Below are 26,993 nucleotides of genomic sequence, written 5' to 3' on the forward strand. Positions count from 1 at the left end.
ACATGTTTTATCTTTAATGTACAGCATTAGTTTACATCAAGTGATCACATGACGTCTATAAATACATGCATACATCTGACAGCTACTATTGCTATTAAATGCACTAAAGTGTCCTTTCCATAAGTATAGTACTGAATGCAATGTAAACGTGCAGGTACGCTGAGCATATAATAACCACATGTTTTATCTTTAATGTACAGCATTAGTTTACATCAAGTGATCACATGACGTCTATAAATACATGCATACATCTGACAGCTACTATTGCTATTAAATGCACTAAAGTGTCCTTTCCATAAGGTATAGTACTGAATGCAATGTAAACGTGCAGGTACGCTGAGCATATAATAACCACATGTTTTATCTTTAATGTACAGCATTAGTTTACATCAAGTGATCACATGACGTCTATAAATACATGCATACATCTGACAGCTACTATTGCTATTAAATGCACTAAAGTGTCCTTTCCATAAGTATAGTACTGAATGCAATGTAAACGTGCAGGTACGCTGAGCATATAATAACCACATGTTTTATCTGTAATGTACAGTATTAGTTTACATCAAGTGATCACATGACGTCTATAAATACATGCATACATCTGACAGCTACTATTGCTATTAAATGCACTAAAGTGTCCTTTCCATAGGTATAGTACTGAATGCAATGTAAACGTGCAGGTACGCTGAGCATATAATAACCACATGTTTTATCTGTAATGTACAGCATTAGTTTACATCAAGTGATCACATGACGTCTATAAATACATGCATACATCTGACAGCTACTATTGCTATTAAATGCACTAAAGTGTCCTTTCCATAGGTATAGTACTGAATGCAATGTAAACGTGCAGGTACGCTGAGCATATAATAACCACATGTTTTATCTGTAATGTACAGCATTAGTTTACATCTAGTGATCACATGACGTCTATAAATACATGCATACATCTGACAGCTACTATTGCTATTAAATGCACTAAAGTGTCCTTTCCATAAGGTATAGTACTGAATGCAATGTAAACGTGCAGGTACGCTGAGCATATAATAACCACATGTTTTATCTGTAATGTACAGCTATTAGTTTACATCAAGTGATCACATGACGTCTATAAATACATGCATACATCTGACAGCTACTATTGCTATTAAATGCACTAAAGTGTCCTTTCCATAAGGTATAGTACTGAATGCAATGTAAACGTGCAGGTACGCTGAGCATATAATAACCACATGTTTTATCTGTAATGTACAGTATTAGTTTACATCAAGTGATCACATGACGTCTATAAATACATGCATACATCTGACAGCTACTATTGCTATTAAATGCACTAAAGTGTCCTTTCCATAAGTATAGTACTGAATGCAATGTAAACGTGCAGGTACGCTGAGCATATAATAACCACATGTTTTATCTTTAGTGTACAGCATTAGTTTACATCAAGTGATCACATGACGTCTATAAATACATGCATACATCTGACAGCTACTATTGCTATTAAATGCACTAAAGTGTCCTTTCCATAAGTATAGTACTGAATGCAATGTAAACGTGCAGGTACGCTGAGCATATAATAACCACATGTTTTATCTTTAATGTACAGCATTAGTTTACATCAAGTGATCACATGACGTCTATAAATACATGCATACATCTGACAGCTACTATTGCTATTAAATGCACTAAAGTGTCCTTTCCATAGGTATAGTACTGAATGCAATGTAAACGTGCAGGTACGCTGAGCATATAATAACCACATGTTTTATCTGTAATGTACAGCATTAGTTTACATCAAGTGATCACATGACGTCTATAAATACATGCATACATCTGACAGCTACTATTGCTATTAAATGCACTAAAGTGTCCTTTCCAATAGTATAGTACTGAATGCAATGTAAACGTGCAGGTACGCTGAGCATATAATAATCACATGTTTTATCTTTAGTGTACAGCATTAGTTTACATCAAGTGATCACATGACGTCTATAAATACATGCATACATCTGACAGCTACTATTGCTATTAAATGCACTAAAGTGTCCTTTCCAATAGTATAGTACTGAATGCAATGTAAACGTGCAGGTACGCTGAGCATATAATAACCACATGTTTTATCTGTAATGTACAGCATTAGTTTACATCAAGTGATCACATGACGTCTATAAATACATGCATACATCTGACAGCTACTATTGCTATTAAATGCACTAAAGTGTCCTTTCCATAGGTATAGTACTGAATGCAATGTAAACGTGCAGGTACGCTGAGCATATAATAACCACATGTTTTATCTGTAATGTACAGTATTAGTTTACATCAAGTGATCACATGACGTCTATAAATACATGCATACATCTGACAGCTACTATTGCTATTAAATGCACTAAAGTGTCCTTTCCATAAGTATAGTACTGAATGCAATGTAAACGTGCAGGTACGCTGAGCATATAATAACCACATGTTTTATCTTTAATGTACAGTATTAGTTTACATCAAGTGATCACATGACGTCTATAAATACATGCATACATCTGACAGCTACTATTGCTATTAAATGCACTAAAGTGTCCTTTCCATAAGGTATAGTACTGAATGCAATGTAAACGTGCAGGTACGCTGAGCATATAATAACCACATGTTTTATCTTTAATGTACAGTATTAGTTTACATCAAGTGATCACATGACGTCTATAAATACATGCATACATCTGACAGCTACTATTGCTATTAAATGCACTAAAGTGTCCTTTCCATAAGTATAGTACTGAATGCAATGTAAACGTGCAGGTACGCTGAGCATATAATAACCACATGTTTTATCTGTAATGTACAGTATTAGTTTACATCAAGTGATCACATGACGTCTATAAATACATGCATACATCTGACAGCTACTATTGCTATTAAATGCACTAAAGTGTCCTTTCCATAGGTATAGTACTGAATGCAATGTAAACGTGCAGGTACGCTGAGCATATAATAACCACATGTTTTATCTGTAATGTACAGCATTAGTTTACATCAAGTGATCACATGACGTCTATAAATACATGCATACATCTGACAGCTACTATTGCTATTAAATGCACTAAAGTGTACATTCAGAAGGTATAGTACTGAATGCAATGTAAACGTGCAGGTACGCTGAGCATATAATAACCACATGTTTTATCTTTAATGTACAGTATTAGTTTACATCAAGTGATCACATGACGTCTATAAATACATGCATACATCTGACAGCTACTATTGCTATTAAATGCACTAAAGTGTCCTTTCCATAGGTATAGTACTGAATGCAATGTAAACGTGCAGGTACGCTGAGCATATAATAACCACATGTTTTATCTGTAATGTACAGTATTAGTTTACATCAAGTGATCACATGACGTCTATAAATACATGCATACATCTGACAGCTACTATTGCTATTAAATGCACTAAAGTGTCCTTTCCATAGGTATAGTACTGAATGCAATGTAAACGTGCAGGTACGCTGAGCATATAATAACCACATGTTTTATCTGTAATGTACAGTATTAGTTTACATCAAGTGATCACATGACGTCTATAAATACATGCATACATCTGACAGCTACTATTGCTATTAAATGCACTAAAGTGTCCTTTCCATAAGTATAGTACTGAATGCAATGTAAACGTGCAGGTACGCTGAGCATATAATAACCACATGTTTTATCTTTAATGTACAGTATTAGTTTACATCAAGTGATCACATGACGTCTATAAATACATGCATACATCTGACAGCTACTATTGCTATTAAATGCACTAAAGTGTCCTTTCCATAGGTATAGTACTGAATGCAATGTAAACGTGCAGGTACGCTGAGCATATAATAACCACATGTTTTATCTTTAATGTACAGTATTAGTTTACATCAAGTGATCACATGACGTCTATAAATACATGCATACATCTGACAGCTACTATTGCTATTAAATGCACTAAAGTGTCCTTTCCATAGGTATAGTACTGAATGCAATGTAAACGTGCAGGTACGCTGAGCATATAATAACCACATGTTTTATCTGTAATGTACAGCATTAGTTTACATCAAGTGATCACATGACGTCTATAAATACATGCATACATCTGACAGCTACTATTGCTATTAAATGCACTAAAGTGTCCTTTCCATAGGTATAGTACTGAATGCAATGTAAACGTGCAGGTACGCTGAGCATATAATAACCACATGTTTTATCTGTAATGTACAGAATTAGTTTACATCAAGTGATCACATGACGTCTATAAATACATGCATACATCTGACAGCTACTATTGCTATTAAATGCACTAAAGTGTCCTTTCCATAGGTATAGTACTGAATGCAATGTAAACGTGCAGGTACGCTGAGCATATAATAACCACATGTTTTATCTGTAATGTACAGCATTAGTTTACATCAAGTGATCACATGACGTCTATAAATACATGCATACATCTGACAGCTACTATTGCTATTAAATGCACTAAAGTGTCCTTTCCATAGGTATAGTACTGAATGCAATGTAAACGTGCAGGTACGCTGAGCATATAATAACCACATGTTTTATCTGTAATGTACAGCATTAGTTTACATCAAGTGATCACATGACGTCTATAAATACATGCATACATCTGACAGCTACTATTGCTATTAAATGCACTAAAGTGTCCTTTCCATAGGTATAGTACTGAATGCAATGTAAACGTGCAGGTACGCTGAGCATATAATAACCACATGTTTTATCTGTAATGTACAGCATTAGTTTACATCTAGTGATCACATGACGTCTATAAATACATGCATACATCTGACAGCTACTATTGCTATTAAATGCACTAAAGTGTCCTTTCCATAGGTATAGTACTGAATGCAATGTAAACGTGCAGGTACGCTGAACATATAATAACCACATGTTTTATCTGTAATGTACAGCATTAGTTTACATCAAGTGATCACATGACGTCTATAAATACATGCATACATCTGACAGCTACTATTGCTATTAAATGCACTAAAGTGTCCTTTCCATAAGTATAGTACTGAATGCAATGTAAACGTGCAGGTACGCTGAGCATATAATAACCACATGTTTTATCTTTAATGTACAGTATTAGTTTACATCAAGTGATCACATGACGTCTATAAATACATGCATACATCTGACAGCTACTATTGCTATTAAATGCACTAAAGTGTCCTTTCCATAGGTATAGTACTGAATGCAATGTAAACGTGCAGGTACGCTGAACATATAATAACCACATGTTTTATCTGTAATGTACAGCATTAGTTTACATCAAGTGATCACATGACGTCTATAAATACATGCATACATCTGACAGCTACTATTGCTATTAAATGCACTAAAGTGTCCTTTCCATAGGTATAGTACTGAATGCAATGTAAACGTGCAGGTACGCTGAGCATATAATAACCACATGTTTTATCTGTAATGTACAGCATTAGTTTACATCAAGTGATCACATGACGTCTATAAATACATGCATACATCTGACAGCTACTATTGCTATTAAATGCACTAAAGTGTCCTTTCCATAGGTATAGTACTGAATGCAATGTAAACGTGCAGGTACGCTGAGCATATAATAACCACATGTTTTATCTGTAATGTACAGCATTAGTTTACATCAAGTGATCACATGACGTCTATAAATACATGCATACATCTGACAGCTACTATTGCTATTAAATGCACTAAAGTGTCCTTTCCATAAGTATAGTACTGAATGCAATGTAAACGTGCAGGTACGCTGAGCATATAATAACCACATGTTTTATCTGTAATGTACAGTATTAGTTTACATCAAGTGATCACATGACGTCTATAAATACATGCATACATCTGACAGCTACTATTGCTATTAAATGCACTAAAGTGTCCTTTCCATAAGGTATAGTACTGAATGCAATGTAAACGTGCAGGTACGCTGAGCATATAATAACCACATGTTTTATCTGTAATGTACAGCATTAGTTTACATCTAGTGATCACATGACGTCTATAAATACATGCATACATCTGACAGCTACTATTGCTATTAAATGCACTAAAGTGTCCTTTCCATAGGTATAGTACTGAATGCAATGTAAACGTGCAGGTACGCTGAGCATATAATAACCACATGTTTTATCTGTAATGTACAGCATTAGTTTACATCTAGTGATCACATGACGTCTATAAATACATGCATACATCTGACAGCTACTATTGCTATTAAATGCACTAAAGTGTCCTTTCCATAGGTATAGTACTGAATGCAATGTAAACGTGCAGGTACGCTGAGCATATAATAACCACATGTTTTATCTGTAATGTACAGTATTAGTTTACATCAAGTGATCACATGACGTCTATAAATACATGCATACATCTGACAGCTACTATTGCTATTAAATGCACTAAAGTGTCCTTTCCATAGGTATAGTACTGAATGCAATGTAAACGTGCAGGTACGCTGAGCATATAATAACCACATGTTTTATCTGTAATGTACAGCATTAGTTTACATCAAGTGATCACATGACGTCTATAAATACATGCATACATCTGACAGCTACTATTGCTATTAAATGCACTAAAGTGTCCTTTCCATAAGTATAGTACTGAATGCAATGTAAACGTGCAGGTACGCTGAGCATATAATAACCACATGTTTTATCTTTAGTGTACAGCATTAGTTTACATCAAGTGATCACATGACGTCTATAAATACATGCATACATCTGACAGCTACTATTGCTATTAAATGCACTAAAGTGTCCTTTCCATAGGTATAGTACTGAATGCAATGTAAACGTGCAGGTACGCTGAGCATATAATAACCACATGTTTTATCTGTAATGTACAGTATTAGTTTACATCAAGTGATCACATGACGTCTATAAATACATGCATACATCTGACAGCTACTATTGCTATTAAATGCACTAAAGTGTCCTTTCCATAGGTATAGTACTGAATGCAATGTAAACGTGCAGGTACGCTGAGCATATAATAACCACATGTTTTATCTGTAATGTACAGTATTAGTTTACATCAAGTGATCACATGACGTCTATAAATACATGCATACATCTGACAGCTACTATTGCTATTAAATGCACTAAAGTGTCCTTTCCATAAGTATAGTACTGAATGCAATGTAAACGTGCAGGTACGCTGAGCATATAATAACCACATGTTTTATCTTTAGTGTACAGCATTAGTTTACATCAAGTGATCACATGACGTCTATAAATACATGCATACATCTGACAGCTACTATTGCTATTAAATGCACTAAAGTGTCCTTTCCATAGGTATAGTACTGAATGCAATGTAAACGTGCAGGTACGCTGAACATATAATAACCACATGTTTTATCTGTAATGTACAGCATTAGTTTACATCAAGTGATCACATGACGTCTATAAATACATGCATACATCTGACAGCTACTATTGCTATTAAATGCACTAAAGTGTCCTTTCCATAAGTATAGTACTGAATGCAATGTAAACGTGCAGGTACGCTGAGCATATAATAACCACATGTTTTATCTTTAATGTACAGTATTAGTTTACATCAAGTGATCACATGACGTCTATAAATACATGCATACATCTGACAGCTACTATTGCTATTAAATGCACTAAAGTGTCCTTTCCATAGGTATAGTACTGAATGCAATGTAAACGTGCAGGTACGCTGAGCATATAATAACCACATGTTTTATCTGTAATGTACAGCATTAGTTTACATCAAGTGATCACATGACGTCTATAAATACATGCATACATCTGACAGCTACTATTGCTATTAAATGCACTAAAGTGTCCTTTCCATAAGTATAGTACTGAATGCAATGTAAACGTGCAGGTACGCTGAGCATATAATAACCACATGTTTTATCTTTAATGTACAGCATTAGTTTACATCAAGTGATCACATGACGTCTATAAATACATGCATACATCTGACAGCTACTATTGCTATTAAATGCACTAAAGTGTCCTTTCCATAGGTATAGTACTGAATGCAATGTAAACGTGCAGGTACGCTGAACATATAATAACCACATGTTTTATCTGTAATGTACAGCATTAGTTTACATCTAGTGATCACATGACGTCTATAAATACATGCATACATCTGACAGCTACTATTGCTATTAAATGCACTAAAGTGTCCTTTCCATAAGGTATAGTACTGAATGCAATGTAAACGTGCAGGTACGCTGAGCATATAATAACCACATGTTTTATCTGTAATGTACAGCATTAGTTTACATCTAGTGATCACATGACGTCTATAAATACATGCATACATCTGACAGCTACTATTGCTATTAAATGCACTAAAGTGTCCTTTCCATAAGTATAGTACTGAATGCAATGTAAACGTGCAGGTACGCTGAGCATATAATAACCACATGTTTTATCTTTAATGTACAGCATTAGTTTACATCAAGTGATCACATGACGTCTATAAATACATGCATACATCTGACAGCTACTATTGCTATTAAATGCACTAAAGTGTCCTTTCCATAGGTATAGTACTGAATGCAATGTAAACGTGCAGGTACGCTGAGCATATAATAACCACATGTTTTATCTGTAATGTACAGCATTAGTTTACATCAAGTGATCACATGACGTCTATAAATACATGCATACATCTGACAGCTACTATTGCTATTAAATGCACTAAAGTGTCCTTTCCATAAGTATAGTACTGAATGCAATGTAAACGTGCAGGTACGCTGAGCATATAATAACCACATGTTTTATCTTTAGTGTACAGCATTAGTTTACATCAAGTGATCACATGACGTCTATAAATACATGCATACATCTGACAGCTACTATTGCTATTAAATGCACTAAAGTGTCCTTTCCATAGGTATAGTACTGAATGCAATGTAAACGTGCAGGTACGCTGAGCATATAATAACCACATGTTTTATCTGTAATGTACAGTATTAGTTTACATCAAGTGATCACATGACGTCTATAAATACATGCATACATCTGACAGCTACTATTGCTATTAAATGCACTAAAGTGTCCTTTCCATAGGTATAGTACTGAATGCAATGTAAACGTGCAGGTACGCTGAGCATATAATAACCACATGTTTTATCTGTAATGTACAGCATTAGTTTACATCTAGTGATCACATGACGTCTATAAATACATGCATACATCTGACAGCTACTATTGCTATTAAATGCACTAAAGTGTCCTTTCCATAAGTATAGTACTGAATGCAATGTAAACGTGCAGGTACGCTGAGCATATAATAACCACATGTTTTATCTGTAATGTACAGCATTAGTTTACATCAAGTGATCACATGACGTCTATAAATACATGCATACATCTGACAGCTACTATTGCTATTAAATGCACTAAAGTGTCCTTTCCATAAGTATAGTACTGAATGCAATGTAAACGTGCAGGTACGCTGAGCATATAATAACCACATGTTTTATCTTTAATGTACAGTATTAGTTTACATCAAGTGATCACATGACGTCTATAAATACATGCATACATCTGACAGCTACTATTGCTATTAAATGCACTAAAGTGTCCTTTCCATAGGTATAGTACTGAATGCAATGTAAACGTGCAGGTACGCTGAGCATATAATAACCACATGTTTTATCTGTAATGTACAGTATTAGTTTACATCAAGTGATCACATGACGTCTATAAATACATGCATACATCTGACAGCTACTATTGCTATTAAATGCACTAAAGTGTCCTTTCCATAGGTATAGTACTGAATGCAATGTAAACGTGCAGGTACGCTGAACATATAATAACCACATGTTTTATCTGTAATGTACAGCATTAGTTTACATCAAGTGATCACATGACGTCTATAAATACATGCATACATCTGACAGCTACTATTGCTATTAAATGCACTAAAGTGTCCTTTCCATAGGTATAGTACTGAATGCAATGTAAACGTGCAGGTACGCTGAGCATATAATAACCACATGTTTTATCTTTAGTGTACAGCATTAGTTTACATCAAGTGATCACATGACGTCTATAAATACATGCATACATCTGACAGCTACTATTGCTATTAAATGCACTAAAGTGTCCTTTCCATAAGTATAGTACTGAATGCAATGTAAACGTGCAGGTACGCTGAGCATATAATAACCACATGTTTTATCTTTAATGTACAGCATTAGTTTACATCAAGTGATCACATGACGTCTATAAATACATGCATACATCTGACAGCTACTATTGCTATTAAATGCACTAAAGTGTCCTTTCCATAGGTATAGTACTGAATGCAATGTAAACGTGCAGGTACGCTGAGCATATAATAACCACATGTTTTATCTGTAATGTACAGCATTAGTTTACATCAAGTGATCACATGACGTCTATAAATACATGCATACATCTGACAGCTACTATTGCTATTAAATGCACTAAAGTGTCCTTTCCATAGGTATAGTACTGAATGCAATGTAAACGTGCAGGTACACTGAGCATATAATAACCACATGTTTTATCTGTAATGTACAGCATTAGTTTACATCAAGTGATCACATGACGTCTATAAATACATGCATACATCTGACAGCTACTATTGCTATTAAATGCACTAAAGTGTCCTTTCCATAAGGTATAGTACTGAATGCAATGTAAACGTGCAGGTACGCTGAGCATATAATAACCACATGTTTTATCTGTAATGTACAGCTATTAGTTTACATCAAGTGATCACATGACGTCTATAAATACATGCATACATCTGACAGCTACTATTGCTATTAAATGCACTAAAGTGTCCTTTCCATAGGTATAGTACTGAATGCAATGTAAACGTGCAGGTACGCTGAGCATATAATAACCACATGTTTTATCTGTAATGTACAGCATTAGTTTACATCAAGTGATCACATGACGTCTATAAATACATGCATACATCTGACAGCTACTATTGCTATTAAATGCACTAAAGTGTCCTTTCCATAGGTATAGTACTGAATGCAATGTAAACGTGCAGGTACGCTGAGCATATAATAACCACATGTTTTATCTGTAATGTACAGTATTAGTTTACATCAAGTGATCACATGACGTCTATAAATACATGCATACATCTGACAGCTACTATTGCTATTAAATGCACTAAAGTGTCCTTTCCATAGGTATAGTACTGAATGCAATGTAAACGTGCAGGTATGCTGAGCATATAATAACCACATGTTTTATCTGTAATGTACAGCATTAGTTTACATCAAGTGATCACATGACGTCTATAAATACATGCATACATCTGACAGCTACTATTGCTATTAAATGCACTAAAGTGTCCTTTCCATAGGTATAGTACTGAATGCAATGTAAACGTGCAGGTACGCTGAGCATATAATAACCACATGTTTTATCTGTAATGTACAGCATTAGTTTACATCAAGTGATCACATGACGTCTATAAATACATGCATACATCTGACAGCTACTATTGCTATTAAATGCACTAAAGTGTCCTTTCCATAGGTATAGTACTGAATGCAATGTAAACGTGCAGGTACGCTGAGCATATAATAACCACATGTTTTATCTGTAATGTACAGCATTAGTTTACATCAAGTGATCACATGACGTCTATAAATACATGCATACATCTGACAGCTACTATTGCTATTAAATGCACTAAAGTGTCCTTTCCATAGGTATAGTACTGAATGCAATGTAAACGTGCAGGTACGCTGAGCATATAATAACCACATGTTTTATCTGTAATGTACAGCATTAGTTTACATCAAGTGATCACATGACGTCTATAAATACATGCATACATCTGACAGCTACTATTGCTATTAAATGCACTAAAGTGTCCTTTCCATAGGTATAGTACTGAATGCAATGTAAACGTGCAGGTACGCTGAGCATATAATAACCACATGTTTTATCTGTAATGTACAGCATTAGTTTACATCTAGTGATCACATGACGTCTATAAATACATGCATACATCTGACAGCTACTATTGCTATTAAATGCACTAAAGTGTCCTTTCCATAGGTATAGTACTGAATGCAATGTAAACGTGCAGGTACGCTGAGCATATAATAACCACATGTTTTATCTGTAATGTACAGTATTAGTTTACATCAAGTGATCACATGACGTCTATAAATACATGCATACATCTGACAGCTACTATTGCTATTAAATGCACTAAAGTGTCCTTTCCATAGGTATAGTACTGAATGCAATGTAAACGTGCAGGTATGCTGAGCATATAATAACCACATGTTTTATCTGTAATGTACAGTATTAGTTTACATCAAGTGATCACATGACGTCTATAAATACATGCATACATCTGACAGCTACTATTGCTATTAAATGCACTAAAGTGTCCTTTCCATAGGTATAGTACTGAATGCAATGTAAACGTGCAGGTACGCTGAGCATATAATAACCACATGTTTTATCTGTAATGTACAGCATTAGTTTACATCAAGTGATCACATGACGTCTATAAATACATGCATACATCTGACAGCTACTATTGCTATTAAATGCACTAAAGTGTCCTTTCCATAAGTATAGTACTGAATGCAATGTAAACGTGCAGGTACGCTGAGCATATAATAACCACATGTTTTATCTGTAATGTACAGTATTAGTTTACATCAAGTGATCACATGACGTCTATAAATACATGCATACATCTGACAGCTACTATTGCTATTAAATGCACTAAAGTGTCCTTTCCATAGGTATAGTACTGAATGCAATGTAAACGTGCAGGTACGCTGAGCATATAATAACCACATGTTTTATCTTTAATGTACAGTATTAGTTTACATCAAGTGATCACATGACGTCTATAAATACATGCATACATCTGACAGCTACTATTGCTATTAAATGCACTAAAGTGTCCTTTCCATAGGTATAGTACTGAATGCAATGTAAACGTGCAGGTACGCTGAGCATATAATAACCACATGTTTTATCTGTAATGTACAGTATTAGTTTACATCAAGTGATCACATGACGTCTATAAATACATGCATACATCTGACAGCTACTATTGCTATTAAATGCACTAAAGTGTCCTTTCCATAGGTATAGTACTGAATGCAATGTAAACGTGCAGGTACGCTGAGCATATAATAACCACATGTTTTATCTTTAATGTACAGTATTAGTTTACATCAAGTGATCACATGACGTCTATAAATACATGCATACATCTGACAGCTACTATTGCTATTAAATGCACTAAAGTGTCCTTTCCATAGGTATAGTACTGAATGCAATGTAAACGTGCAGGTACGCTGAGCATATAATAACCACATGTTTTATCTGTAATGTACAGCATTAGTTTACATCTAGTGATCACATGACGTCTATAAATACATGCATACATCTGACAGCTACTATTGCTATTAAATGCACTAAAGTGTCCTTTCCATAGGTATAGTACTGAATGCAATGTAAACGTGCAGGTACGCTGAACATATAATAACCACATGTTTTATCTGTAATGTACAGCATTAGTTTACATCAAGTGATCACATGACGTCTATAAATACATGCATACATCTGACAGCTACTATTGCTATTAAATGCACTAAAGTGTCCTTTCCATAAGGTATAGTACTGAATGCAATGTAAACGTGCAGGTACGCTGAGCATATAATAACCACATGTTTTATCTGTAATGTACAGCATTAGTTTACATCAAGTGATCACATGACGTCTATAAATACATGCATACATCTGACAGCTACTATTGCTATTAAATGCACTAAAGTGTCCTTTCCATAGGTATAGTACTGAATGCAATGTAAACGTGCAGGTACGCTGAGCATATAATAACCACATGTTTTATCTGTAATGTACAGTATTAGTTTACATCAAGTGATCACATGACGTCTATAAATACATGCATACATCTGACAGCTACTATTGCTATTAAATGCACTAAAGTGTCCTTTCCATAGGTATAGTACTGAATGCAATGTAAACGTGCAGGTACGCTGAGCATATAATAACCACATGTTTTATCTGTAATGTACAGCATTAGTTTACATCAAGTGATCACATGACGTCTATAAATACATGCATACATCTGACAGCTACTATTGCTATTAAATGCACTAAAGTGTCCTTTCCATAGGTATAGTACTGAATGCAATGTAAACGTGCAGGTACGCTGAGCATATAATAACCACATGTTTTATCTGTAATGTACAGTATTAGTTTACATCAAGTGATCACATGACGTCTATAAATACATGCATACATCTGACAGCTACTATTGCTATTAAATGCACTAAAGTGTCCTTTCCATAGGTATAGTACTGAATGCAATGTAAACGTGCAGGTACGCTGAGCATATAATAACCACATGTTTTATCTTTAATGTACAGCATTAGTTTACATCAAGTGATCACATGACGTCTATAAATACATGCATACATCTGACAGCTACTATTGCTATTAAATGCACTAAAGTGTCCTTTCCATAGGTATAGTACTGAATGCAATGTAAACGTGCAGGTACGCTGAGCATATAATAACCACATGTTTTATCTGTAATGTACAGCATTAGTTTACATCAAGTGATCACATGACGTCTATAAATACATGCATACATCTGACAGCTACTATTGCTATTAAATGCACTAAAGTGTCCTTTCCATAGGTATAGTACTGAATGCAATGTAAACGTGCAGGTACGCTGAACATATAATAACCACATGTTTTATCTGTAATGTACAGCATTAGTTTACATCAAGTGATCACATGACGTCTATAAATACATGCATACATCTGACAGCTACTATTGCTATTAAATGCACTAAAGTGTCCTTTCCATAAGTATAGTACTGAATGCAATGTAAACGTGCAGGTACGCTGAGCATATAATAACCACATGTTTTATCTTTAATGTACAGTATTAGTTTACATCAAGTGATCACATGACGTCTATAAATACATGCATACATCTGACAGCTACTATTGCTATTAAATGCACTAAAGTGTCCTTTCCATAAGGTATAGTACTGAATGCAATGTAAACGTGCAGGTACGCTGAGCATATAATAACCACATGTTTTATCTGTAATGTACAGCATTAGTTCACATCTAGTGATCACATGACGTCTATAAATACATGCATACATCTGACAGCTACTATTGCTATTAAATGCACTAAAGTGTCCTTTCCATAAGTATAGTACTGAATGCAATGTAAACGTGCAGGTACGCTGAGCATATAATAACCACATGTTTTATCTTTAATGTACAGCATTAGTTTACATCAAGTGATCACATGACGTCTATAAATACATGCATACATCTGACAGCTACTATTGCTATTAAATGCACTAAAGTGTCCTTTCCATAAGTATAGTACTGAATGCAATGTAAACGTGCAGGTACGCTGAGCATATAATAACCACATGTTTTATCTTTAATGTACAGCATTAGTTTACATCAAGTGATCACATGACGTCTATAAATACATGCATACATCTGACAGCTACTATTGCTATTAAATGCACTAAAGTGTCCTTTCCATAGGTATAGTACTGAATGCAATGTAAACGTGCAGGTACGCTGAGCATATAATAACCACATGTTTTATCTTTAATGTACAGCATTAGTTTACATCAAGTGATCACATGACGTCTATAAATACATGCATACATCTGACAGCTACTATTGCTATTAAATGCACTAAAGTGTCCTTTCCATAAGTATAGTACTGAATGCAATGTAAACGTGCAGGTACGCTGAGCATATAATAACCACATGTTTTATCTTTAATGTACAGCATTAGTTTACATCAAGTGATCACATGACGTCTATAAATACATGCATACATCTGACAGCTACTATTGCTATTAAATGCACTAAAGTGTCCTTTCCATAGGTATAGTACTGAATGCAATGTAAACGTGCAGGTACGCTGAACATATAATAACCACATGTTTTATCTGTAATGTACAGCATTAGTTTACATCAAGTGATCACATGACGTCTATAAATACATGCATACATCTGACAGCTACTATTGCTATTAAATGCACTAAAGTGTCCTTTCCATAAGGTATAGTACTGAATGCAATGTAAACGTGCAGGTACGCTGAGCATATAATAACCACATGTTTTATCTGTAATGTACAGCATTAGTTTACATCAAGTGATCACATGACGTCTATAAATACATGCATACATCTGACAGCTACTATTGCTATTAAATGCACTAAAGTGTCCTTTCCATAAGTATAGTACTGAATGCAATGTAAACGTGCAGGTACGCTGAGCATATAATAACCACATGTTTTATCTTTAATGTACAGCATTAGTTTACATCAAGTGATCACATGACGTCTATAAATACATGCATACATCTGACAGCTACTATTGCTATTAAATGCACTAAAGTGTCCTTTCCATAGGTATAGTACTGAATGCAATGTAAACGTGCAGGTACGCTGAGCATATAATAACCACATGTTTTATCTGTAATGTACAGCATTAGTTTACATCAAGTGATCACATGACGTCTATAAATACATGCATACATCTGACAGCTACTATTGCTATTAAATGCACTAAAGTGTCCTTTCCATAGGTATAGTACTGAATGCAATGTAAACGTGCAGGTACGCTGAGCATATAATAACCACATGTTTTATCTGTAATGTACAGTATTAGTTTACATCAAGTGATCACATGACGTCTATAAATACATGCATACATCTGACAGCTACTATTGCTATTAAATGCACTAAAGTGTCCTTTCCAATAGTATAGTACTGAATGCAATGTAAACGTGCAGGTACGCTGAGCATATAATAACCACATGTTTTATCTGTAATGTACAGCATTAGTTTACATCAAGTGATCACATGACGTCTATAAATACATGCATACATCTGACAGCTACTATTGCTATTAAATGCACTAAAGTGTCCTTTCCATAAGTATAGTACTGAATGCAATGTAAACGTGCAGGTACGCTGAGCATATAATAACCACATGTTTTATCTTTAGTGTACAGCATTAGTTTACATCAAGTGATCACATGACGTCTATAAATACATGCATACATCTGACAGCTACTATTGCTATTAAATGCACTAAAGTGTCCTTTCCATAAGGTATAGTACTGAATGCAATGTAAACGTGCAGGTACGCTGAGCATATAATAACCACATGTTTTATCTGTAATGTACAGCATTAGTTTACATCAAGTGATCACATGACGTCTATAAATACATGCATACATCTGACAGCTACTATTGCTATTAAATGCACTAAAGTGTCCTTTCCATAAGGTATAGTACTGAATGCAATGTAAACGTGCAGGTACGCTGAGCATATAATAACCACATGTTTTATCTGTAATGTACAGCATTAGTTTACATCTAGTGATCACATGACGTCTATAAATACATGCATACATCTGACAGCTACTATTGCTATTAAATGCACTAAAGTGTCCTTTCCATAAGTATAGTACTGAATGCAATGTAAACGTGCAGGTACGCTGAGCATATAATAACCACATGTTTTATCTGTAATGTACAGCATTAGTTTACATCAAGTGATCACATGACGTCTATAAATACATGCATACATCTGACAGCTACTATTGCTATTAAATGCACTAAAGTGTCCTTTCCATAAGTATAGTACTGAATGCAATGTAAACGTGCAGGTACGCTGAGCATATAATAACCACATGTTTTATCTTTAATGTACAGCATTAGTTTACATCAAGTGATCACATGACGTCTATAAATACATGCATACATCTGACAGCTACTATTGCTATTAAATGCACTAAAGTGTCCTTTCCATAAGTATAGTACTGAATGCAATGTAAACGTGCAGGTACGCTGAGCATATAATAACCACATGTTTTATCTGTAATGTACAGTATTAGTTTACATCAAGTGATCACATGACGTCTATAAATACATGCATACATCTGACAGCTACTATTGCTATTAAATGCACTAAAGTGTCCTTTCCATAAGTATAGTACTGAATGCAATGTAAACGTGCAGGTACGCTGAGCATATAATAACCACATGTTTTATCTGTAATGTACAGCATTAGTTTACATCAAGTGATCACATGACGTCTATAAATACATGCATACATCTGACAGCTACTATTGCTATTAAATGCACTAAAGTGTCCTTTCCATAGGTATAGTACTGAATGCAATGTAAACGTGCAGGTACGCTGAGCATATAATAACCACATGTTTTATCTGTAATGTACAGTATTAGTTTACATCAAGTGATCACATGACGTCTATAAATACATGCATACATCTGACAGCTACTATTGCTATTAAATGCACTAAAGTGTCCTTTCCATAGGTATAGTACTGAATGCAATGTAAACGTGCAGGTACGCTGAACATATAATAACCACATGTTTTATCTGTAATGTACAGCATTAGTTTACATCAAGTGATCACATGACGTCTATAAATACATGCATACATCTGACAGCTACTATTGCTATTAAATGCACTAAAGTGTCCTTTCCATAGGTATAGTACTGAATGCAATGTAAACGTGCAGGTACGCTGAGCATATAATAACCACATGTTTTATCTGTAATGTACAGTATTAGTTTACATCAAGTGATCACATGACGTCTATAAATACATGCATACATCTGACAGCTACTATTGCTATTAAATGCACTAAAGTGTCCTTTCCATAGGTATAGTACTGAATGCAATGTAAACGTGCAGGTACGCTGAGCATATAATAACCACATGTTTTATCTGTAATGTACAGCATTAGTTTACATCAAGTGATCACATGACGTCTATAAATACATGCATACATCTGACAGCTACTATTGCTATTAAATGCACTAAAGTGTCCTTTCCATAGGTATAGTACTGAATACAATGTAAACGTGCAGGTACGCTGAGCATATAATAACCACATGTTTTATCTGTAATGTACAGCATTAGTTTACATCAAGTGATCACATGACGTCTATAAATACATGCATACATCTGACAGCTACTATTGCTATTAAATGCACTAAAGTGTCCTTTCCATAAGTATAGTACTGAATGCAATGTAAACGTGCAGGTACGCTGAGCATATAATAACCACATGTTTTATCTGTAATGTACAGTATTAGTTTACATCAAGTGATCACATGACGTCTATAAATACATGCATACATCTGACAGCTACTATTGCTATTAAATGCACTAAAGTGTCCTTTCCATAGGTATAGTACTGAATGCAATGTAAACGTGCAGGTACACTGAACATATAATAACCACATGTTTTATCTGTAATGTACAGCATTAGTTTACATCAAGTGATCACATGACGTCTATAAATACATGCATACATCTGACAGCTACTATTGCTATTAAATGCACTAAAGTGTCCTTTCCATAGGTATAGTACTGAATGCAATGTAAACGTGCAGGTACGCTGAGCATATAATAACCACATGTTTTATCTGTAATGTACAGCTATTAGTTTACATCAAGTGATCACATGACGTCTATAAATACATGCATACATCTGACAGCTACTATTGCTATTAAATGCACTAAAGTGTCCTTTCCATAAGTATAGTACTGAATGCAATGTAAACGTGCAGGTACGCTGAGCATATAATAACCACATGTTTTATCTTTAGTGTACAGCATTAGTTTACATCAAGTGATCACATGACGTCTATAAATACATGCATACATCTGACAGCTACTATTGCTATTAAATGCACTAAAGTGTCCTTTCCATAAGTATAGTACTGAATGCAATGTAAACGTGCAGGTACGCTGAGCATATAATAACCACATGTTTTATCTGTAATGTACAGCATTAGTTTACATCAAGTGATCACATGACGTCTATAAATACATGCATACATCTGACAGCTACTATTGCTATTAAATGCACTAAAGTGTCCTTTCCATAGGTATAGTACTGAATGCAATGTAAACGTGCAGGTACGCTGAGCATATAATAACCACATGTTTTATCTGTAATGTACAGCATTAGTTTACATCAAGTGATCACATGACGTCTATAAATACATGCATACATCTGACAGCTACTATTGCTATTAAATGCACTAAAGTGTCCTTTCCATAAGTATAGTACTGAATGCAATGTAAACGTGCAGGTACGCTGAGCATATAATAACCACATGTTTTATCTGTAATGTACAGCATTAGTTTACATCAAGTGATCACATGACGTCTATAAATACATGCATACATCTGACAGCTACTATTGCTATTAAATGCACTAAAGTGTCCTTTCCATAAGTATAGTACTGAATGCAATGTAAACGTGCAGGTACGCTGAGCATATAATAACCACATGTTTTATCTTTAATGTACAGCATTAGTTTACATCAAGTGATCACATGACGTCTATAAATACATGCATACATCTGACAGCTACTATTGCTATTAAATGCACTAAAGTGTCCTTTCCATAGGTATAGTACTGAATGCAATGTAAACGTGCAGGTACGCTGAGCATATAATAACCACATGTTTTATCTGTAATGTACAGCATTAGTTTACATCAAGTGATCACATGACGTCTATAAATACATGCATACATCTGACAGCTACTATTGCTATTAAATGCACTAAAGTGTCCTTTCCATAGGTATAGTACTGAATGCAATGTAAACGTGCAGGTACGCTGAGCATATAATAACCACATGTTTTATCTGTAATGTACAGCATTAGTTTACATCAAGTGATCACATGACGTCTATAAATACATGCATACATCTGACAGCTACTATTGCTATTAAATGCACTAAAGTGTCCTTTCCATAAGGTATAGTACTGAATGCAATGTAAACGTGCAGGTACGCTGAGCATATAATAACCACATGTTTTATCTTTAATGTACAGTATTAGTTTACATCAAGTGATCACATGACGTCTATAAATACATGCATACATCTGACAGCTACTATTGCTATTAAATGCACTAAAGTGTCCTTTCCATAGGTATAGTACTGAATGCAATGTAAACGTGCAGGTACGCTGAGCATATAATAACCACATGTTTTATCTGTAATGTACAGTATTAGTTTACATCAAGTGATCACATGACGTCTATAAATACATGCATACATCTGACAGCTACTATTGCTATTAAATGCACTAAAGTGTCCTTTCCATAGGTATAGTACTGAATGCAATGTAAACGTGCAGGTACGCTGAGCATATAATAACCACATGTTTTATCTGTAATGTACAGCATTAGTTTACATCAAGTGATCACATGACGTCTATAAATACATGCATACATCTGACAGCTACTATTGCTATTAAATGCACTAAAGTGTCCTTTCCATAGGTATAGTACTGAATGCAATGTAAACGTGCAGGTACGCTGAGCATATAATAACCACATGTTTTATCTGTAATGTACAGTATTAGTTTACATCAAGTGATCACATGACGTCTATAAATACATGCATACATCTGACAGCTACTATTGCTATTAAATGCACTAAAGTGTCCTTTCCATAGGTATAGTACTGAATGCAATGTAAACGTGCAGGTACGCTGAGCATATAATAACCACATGTTTTATCTGTAATGTACAGTATTAGTTTACATCAAGTGATCACATGACGTCTATAAATACATGCATACATCTGACAGCTACTATTGCTATTAAATGCACTAAAGTGTCCTTTCCATAAGTATAGTACTGAATGCAATGTAAACGTGCAGGTACGCTGAGCATATAATAACCACATGTTTTATCTGTAATGTACAGCATTAGTTTACATCAAGTGATCACATGACGTCTATAAATACATGCATACATCTGACAGCTACTATTGCTATTAAATGCACTAAAGTGTCCTTTCCATAAGTATAGTACTGAATGCAATGTAAACGTGCAGGTACGCTGAGCATATAATAACCACATGTTTTATCTGTAATGTACAGCATTAGTTTACATCAAGTGATCACATGACGTCTATAAATACATGCATACATCTGACAGCTACTATTGCTATTAAATGCACTAAAGTGTCCTTTCCATAGGTATAGTACTGAATGCAATGTAAACGTGCAGGTACGCTGAGCATATAATAACCACATGTTTTATCTGTAATGTACAGCATTAGTTTACATCAAGTGATCACATGACGTCTATAAATACATGCATACATCTGACAGCTACTATTGCTATTAAATGCACTAAAGTGTCCTTTCCATAGGTATAGTACTGAATGCAATGTAAACGTGCAGGTACACTGAACATATAATAACCACATGTTTTATCTTTAGTGTACAGCATTAGTTTACATCAAGTGATCACATGACCCTGCTATAAATACATGCATACATCTGACAGCTACTATTGCTATTAAATGCACTAAAGTGTCCTTTCCATAGGTATAGTACTGAATGCAATGTAAACGTGCAGGTACGCTGAGCATATAATAACCACATGTTTTATCATATTTATCAAGGTTTGAATACAATTTACGCATTCTGATGATTACTTTTTATATTGTTTGTTGACTGCTACATTTCTGACACATTAGGTATCTGTGTTGCTGATCCAGTCAGTATTCATGTATGGAAAGACATCTTCTTAGATGTGCAGTTGCCATATTCGGTGGTTCGAGGAGAACAGATTGAGCTGAAAGCCTATGTATATAATTACAAGACATCAGTAGTTAAGGCAAGTATAATATTCTATATAGTAAAGTAAAAGCTTATCTGGGATCCCCCTTTGTTCAGATATAGCAGTTTGCTTTTTGGTAATTAGAAGGCCGCTAATTGCAACTGCACCCCACACTTCTGTTATTCCTGGCAGTAAACGGGTTAATTAGGTAGCTTGTAAGGTTCATTTTACCTTTAGTGTAGAGATTACCCTCCCACCTGATGCTTCCCACCTCCTGATCCCTACCGGATCCCTCTCAAACAGCTTTCTTACCTCTCTCACCCCCCACTGGTCACCACCATCTTTAGTACTGGCAGACAGTCTGCCAATATAAAAATGTAAGGCAATTTTTTTTTCTGTTTTCTGCAGTGTAGGATCCCCCCTTACCCTCTAACCACCCTGACCCCTCCCAAACAGCTCTCTACCCCCCCCCCCCCTCTAACTAGTGCCCACCATCTTAGGTACTGGCAACTTTCTGCCAGTACCTTTAAAATGCTTTTTTATTAAATGTTTGATTTATTTTTTTAATTTTTAAAACTCTCTGTAGTGTAGTGCCCCCTTCCTGTGATCATTAGTTAGGAATCCCCCACCTCCTCTTTTTTCTGTAGTGTAACTCACCATCCATCCCTCCCTCTCCCTTTATTTTTTCTGCAGTGTAGGGCCCTCCCACTCTCTCCCTCCTGCCTCCCCCCTTCACTGCTGGACTGCCCACCCGCCTCCCGGATTCCCTCCCACACCTCTCGCTGGCACCAGCAGATGATCGTTACAGGCGGTTTCATATGCGGCAGATGCCATGAGCTCAAGAACTCCATCTCTTGGTTGTAACTTAACAGTCAAGACTGCTGGAGTTTCCTGCAGCTCAGATGTATATATACGTTATATATATATATATATGATAGGCAGAGTACTGCACAATGTGTATATACATCTGAGCTGCAGGAAACTCCAGCAGTCTTGACTGTTAAGTTACAACCAAGAGATGGAGTTCTTGAGCTCATGGCATCTGCCGCATATGAAACCGCCTGTATATACGTTGTGTATATACGTTGTGTTGTATGATAGGCAGAGTACTGCACAATGTGTATATACGTTGTGCTGTATGATAGGCAGAGTACTGCACAATGTGTATATACGTTGTGCTGTATGATAGGCAGAGTACTGCACAATGTGTATATACGTTGTGCTGTATGATAGGCAGAGTACTGCACAATGTGTATATACGTTGTGCTGTATGATAGGCAGAGTACTGCACAATGTGTATATACGTTGTGCTGTATGATAGGCAGAGTACTGCACAATGTGTATATACGTTGTGCTGTATGATAGGCAGAGTACTGCACAATGTGTATATACGTTGTGCTGTATGATAGGCAGAGTACTGCACAATGTGTATATACGTTGTGCTGTATGATAGGCAGAGTACTGCACAATGTGTATATACGTTGTGCTGTATGATAGGCAGAGTACTGCACAATGTGTATATACGTTGTGCTGTATGATAGGCAGAGTACTGCACAATGTGTATATACGTTGTGCTGTATGATAGGCAGAGTACTGCACAATGTGTATATACGTTGTGCTGTATGATAGGCAGAGTACTGCACAATGTGTATATACGTTGTGCTGTATGATAGGCAGAGTACTGCACAATGTGTATATACGTTGTGCTGTATGATAGGCAGAGTACTGCACAATGTGTATATACGTTGTGCTGTATGATAGGCAGAGTACTGCACAATGTGTATATACGTTGTGCTGTATGATAGGCAGAGTACTGCACAATGTGTATATACGTTGTGCTGTATGATAGGCAGAGTACTGCACAATGTGTATATACGTTGTGCTGTATGATAGGCAGAGTACTGCACAATGTATATATACGTTGTGCTGTATGATAGGCAGAGTACTGCACAATGTATATATACGTTGTGCTGTATGATAGGCAGAGTACTGCACAATGTATATATACATTGTGCTGTATGATAGGCAGAGTACTGCACAATGTATATATACGTTGTGCTGTATGATAGGCAAAGTACTGCACAATGTATATATACGTCATTATGGGTAAGGGCTTAATCTACTGTTTCTTTCATATCACCTTGAAAACAGCTTAACAAACCCTTTTCTCCTGCTTATGGAGTATTTGTTATTTAACAGAAGTGCTGCTGTGGAGCTGCAACTTAAGGGCTATTTATTTCATATGTTGCTACAAATAACACTTTTCAGCCATGTTGTTGTAAAGAGAACAGTAATGCCAAAGTGGATGTTTTTTCTGTGGCAATTAGTACAGATTGCATGTGCAGCATAATCATTTTGTTCATATCAATAAAGATATATTTATGTTTCAGGGTTGTGTCAGAATGTCAGTGCCGAAGGAAATCTGCCTATCCAAAAATACCTTCAACAAAGATAGAGAAAGGAAGTTATGTACTGCCCAAGACTTTATGCCTTCGTCAGTGAAGGTGTTTACATTCACCGTCCTGCCACTGGAGCTCGGGCTGCATACAATGAACTTTACTCTGAATGCTGAATTCAATAATGAAATAGTGGTGAAAACCTTACGTGTTGTGGTGCGTATCGATTTACACGTTTTTTATTAGCATATTCTCATTTACTCCTCACACATGGCTCTCTCCTCACTCACTCCTCACACACGGCTCTCTCCTCACTCTTTCCTCACACACGGCTCTCTCCTCACTTACTCCTCACACACGGCTCTCTCCTCACTTACTCCTCACACACGGCTCCCTCCTCATTTACTCCTCACACACGGCTCTCTCCTCATTTACTCCTCACACACGGCTCTCTCCTCATTTACTCCTCACACACGGCTCTCTCTTCACTCACTCCTCACACATGGCTCTCTCCTCACTCACTCCTCACACATGGCTCTCTCCTCACTCTTTCCTCACACACGGCTCTCTCCTCATTTACTCCTCACACACGGCTCCCTCCTCATTTACTCCTCACACACGGCTCTCTCCTCATTTACTCCTCACACACGGCTCTCTCCTCAGTTACTCCTCACACACGGCTCTCTCTTCACTCACTCCTCACACACGGCTCTCTCCTCACTCACTCCTCACACACGGCTCTCTCCTCACACACGGCTCTCTCCTCACTTACTCCTCACACACGGCTCTCTCCTCACTCACTCCTCACACACGGCTCTCTCCTCACTCACTCCTCACACACGGCTCTCTCCTCACTCACTCCTCACACACGGCTCTCTCCTCACTTACTCCTCACACACGTCTCTCTCCTCATTTACTCATTTACTTCTCAAACACGGCTCTCTCCTCACTCACTTCTCACACACGGCTCTCTCCTCACTCACTCCTCACAAACGGCTCTCTCCTCACTTACTCCTCACACACGGCTCTCTCCTCATTTACTCCTCACACCCGTCTCTCTCCTCATTTACTCCTCACACACGGCTCTCTCCTCATTTACTCCTCACACACGGCTCTCTCCTCATTTACTCCTCACACACGGCTCTCTCCTCACTCACTCCTCACACACGGCTCTCTCCTCATTTACTCCTCACACACGGCTCTCTCCTCACTCACTCCTCACACACGGCTCTCTCCTCACTTACTCCTCACACACGGCTCTCTCCTCACTTACTCCTCACAAACGGCTCTCTCCTCACTTACTCCTCACACACGGCTCTCTCCTCATTTACTCCTCACACACGGCTCTCTCATCACTTACTCCTCACACACGGCTCTCTCATCACTTACTCCTCACACACGGCTCTCTCCTCACTCCTCACACACGGCTCTCTCCTCATTTACTCCTCACACACGGCTCTCTCCTCATTTACTCCTCACACACGGCTCTCTCCATATTTACTCCTCACACACGGCTCTCTCCTTATTTACTCCTCACACACGGCTATCTCCTCATTTACTCCTCACACACGGCTCTCTCCTCACTCACTCCTCACACACGGCTCTCTCCTCACTTACTCCTCACACACGGCTCTCTCCTCACTTACTCCTCACACACGGCTCTCTCCTCACTCCTCACACACGGCTCTCTCCTCACTCACTCCTCACACACGGCTCTCTCCTCACTCCTCACACACGGCTCTCTCCTCACTTACTCCTCACACACGGCTCTCTCCTCACTCACTCCTCACACACGGCTCTCTCCTCACTCACTCCTCACACACGGCTCTCTCCTCACTCACTCCTCACACACGGCTCTCTCCTCACTTA

General features: G+C 36.5%; 1 protein-coding gene across 1 annotated transcript in view; it reads left to right on the forward strand.

Annotated features, from left to right (window-relative positions):
- The window catches only part of C5 (complement C5), a gene marked incomplete in the record, with an annotated part of 397,040 nt that overhangs the window by 140,969 nt on the left and 229,078 nt on the right, over nt 1-26,993 (forward strand). The window contains 2 exon segments of the mRNA XM_053695931.1: nt 22,646-22,785; nt 25,119-25,340. Coding sequence (XP_053551906.1) covers nt 22,646-22,785; nt 25,119-25,340 — 362 coding nt within the window.

Source organism: Bombina bombina, chromosome 12 (genome assembly GCF_027579735.1).
Source record: "Bombina bombina isolate aBomBom1 chromosome 12, aBomBom1.pri, whole genome shotgun sequence".
In the NCBI taxonomy this organism is placed as follows: Eukaryota; Metazoa; Chordata; class Amphibia; order Anura; family Bombinatoridae; genus Bombina; species Bombina bombina.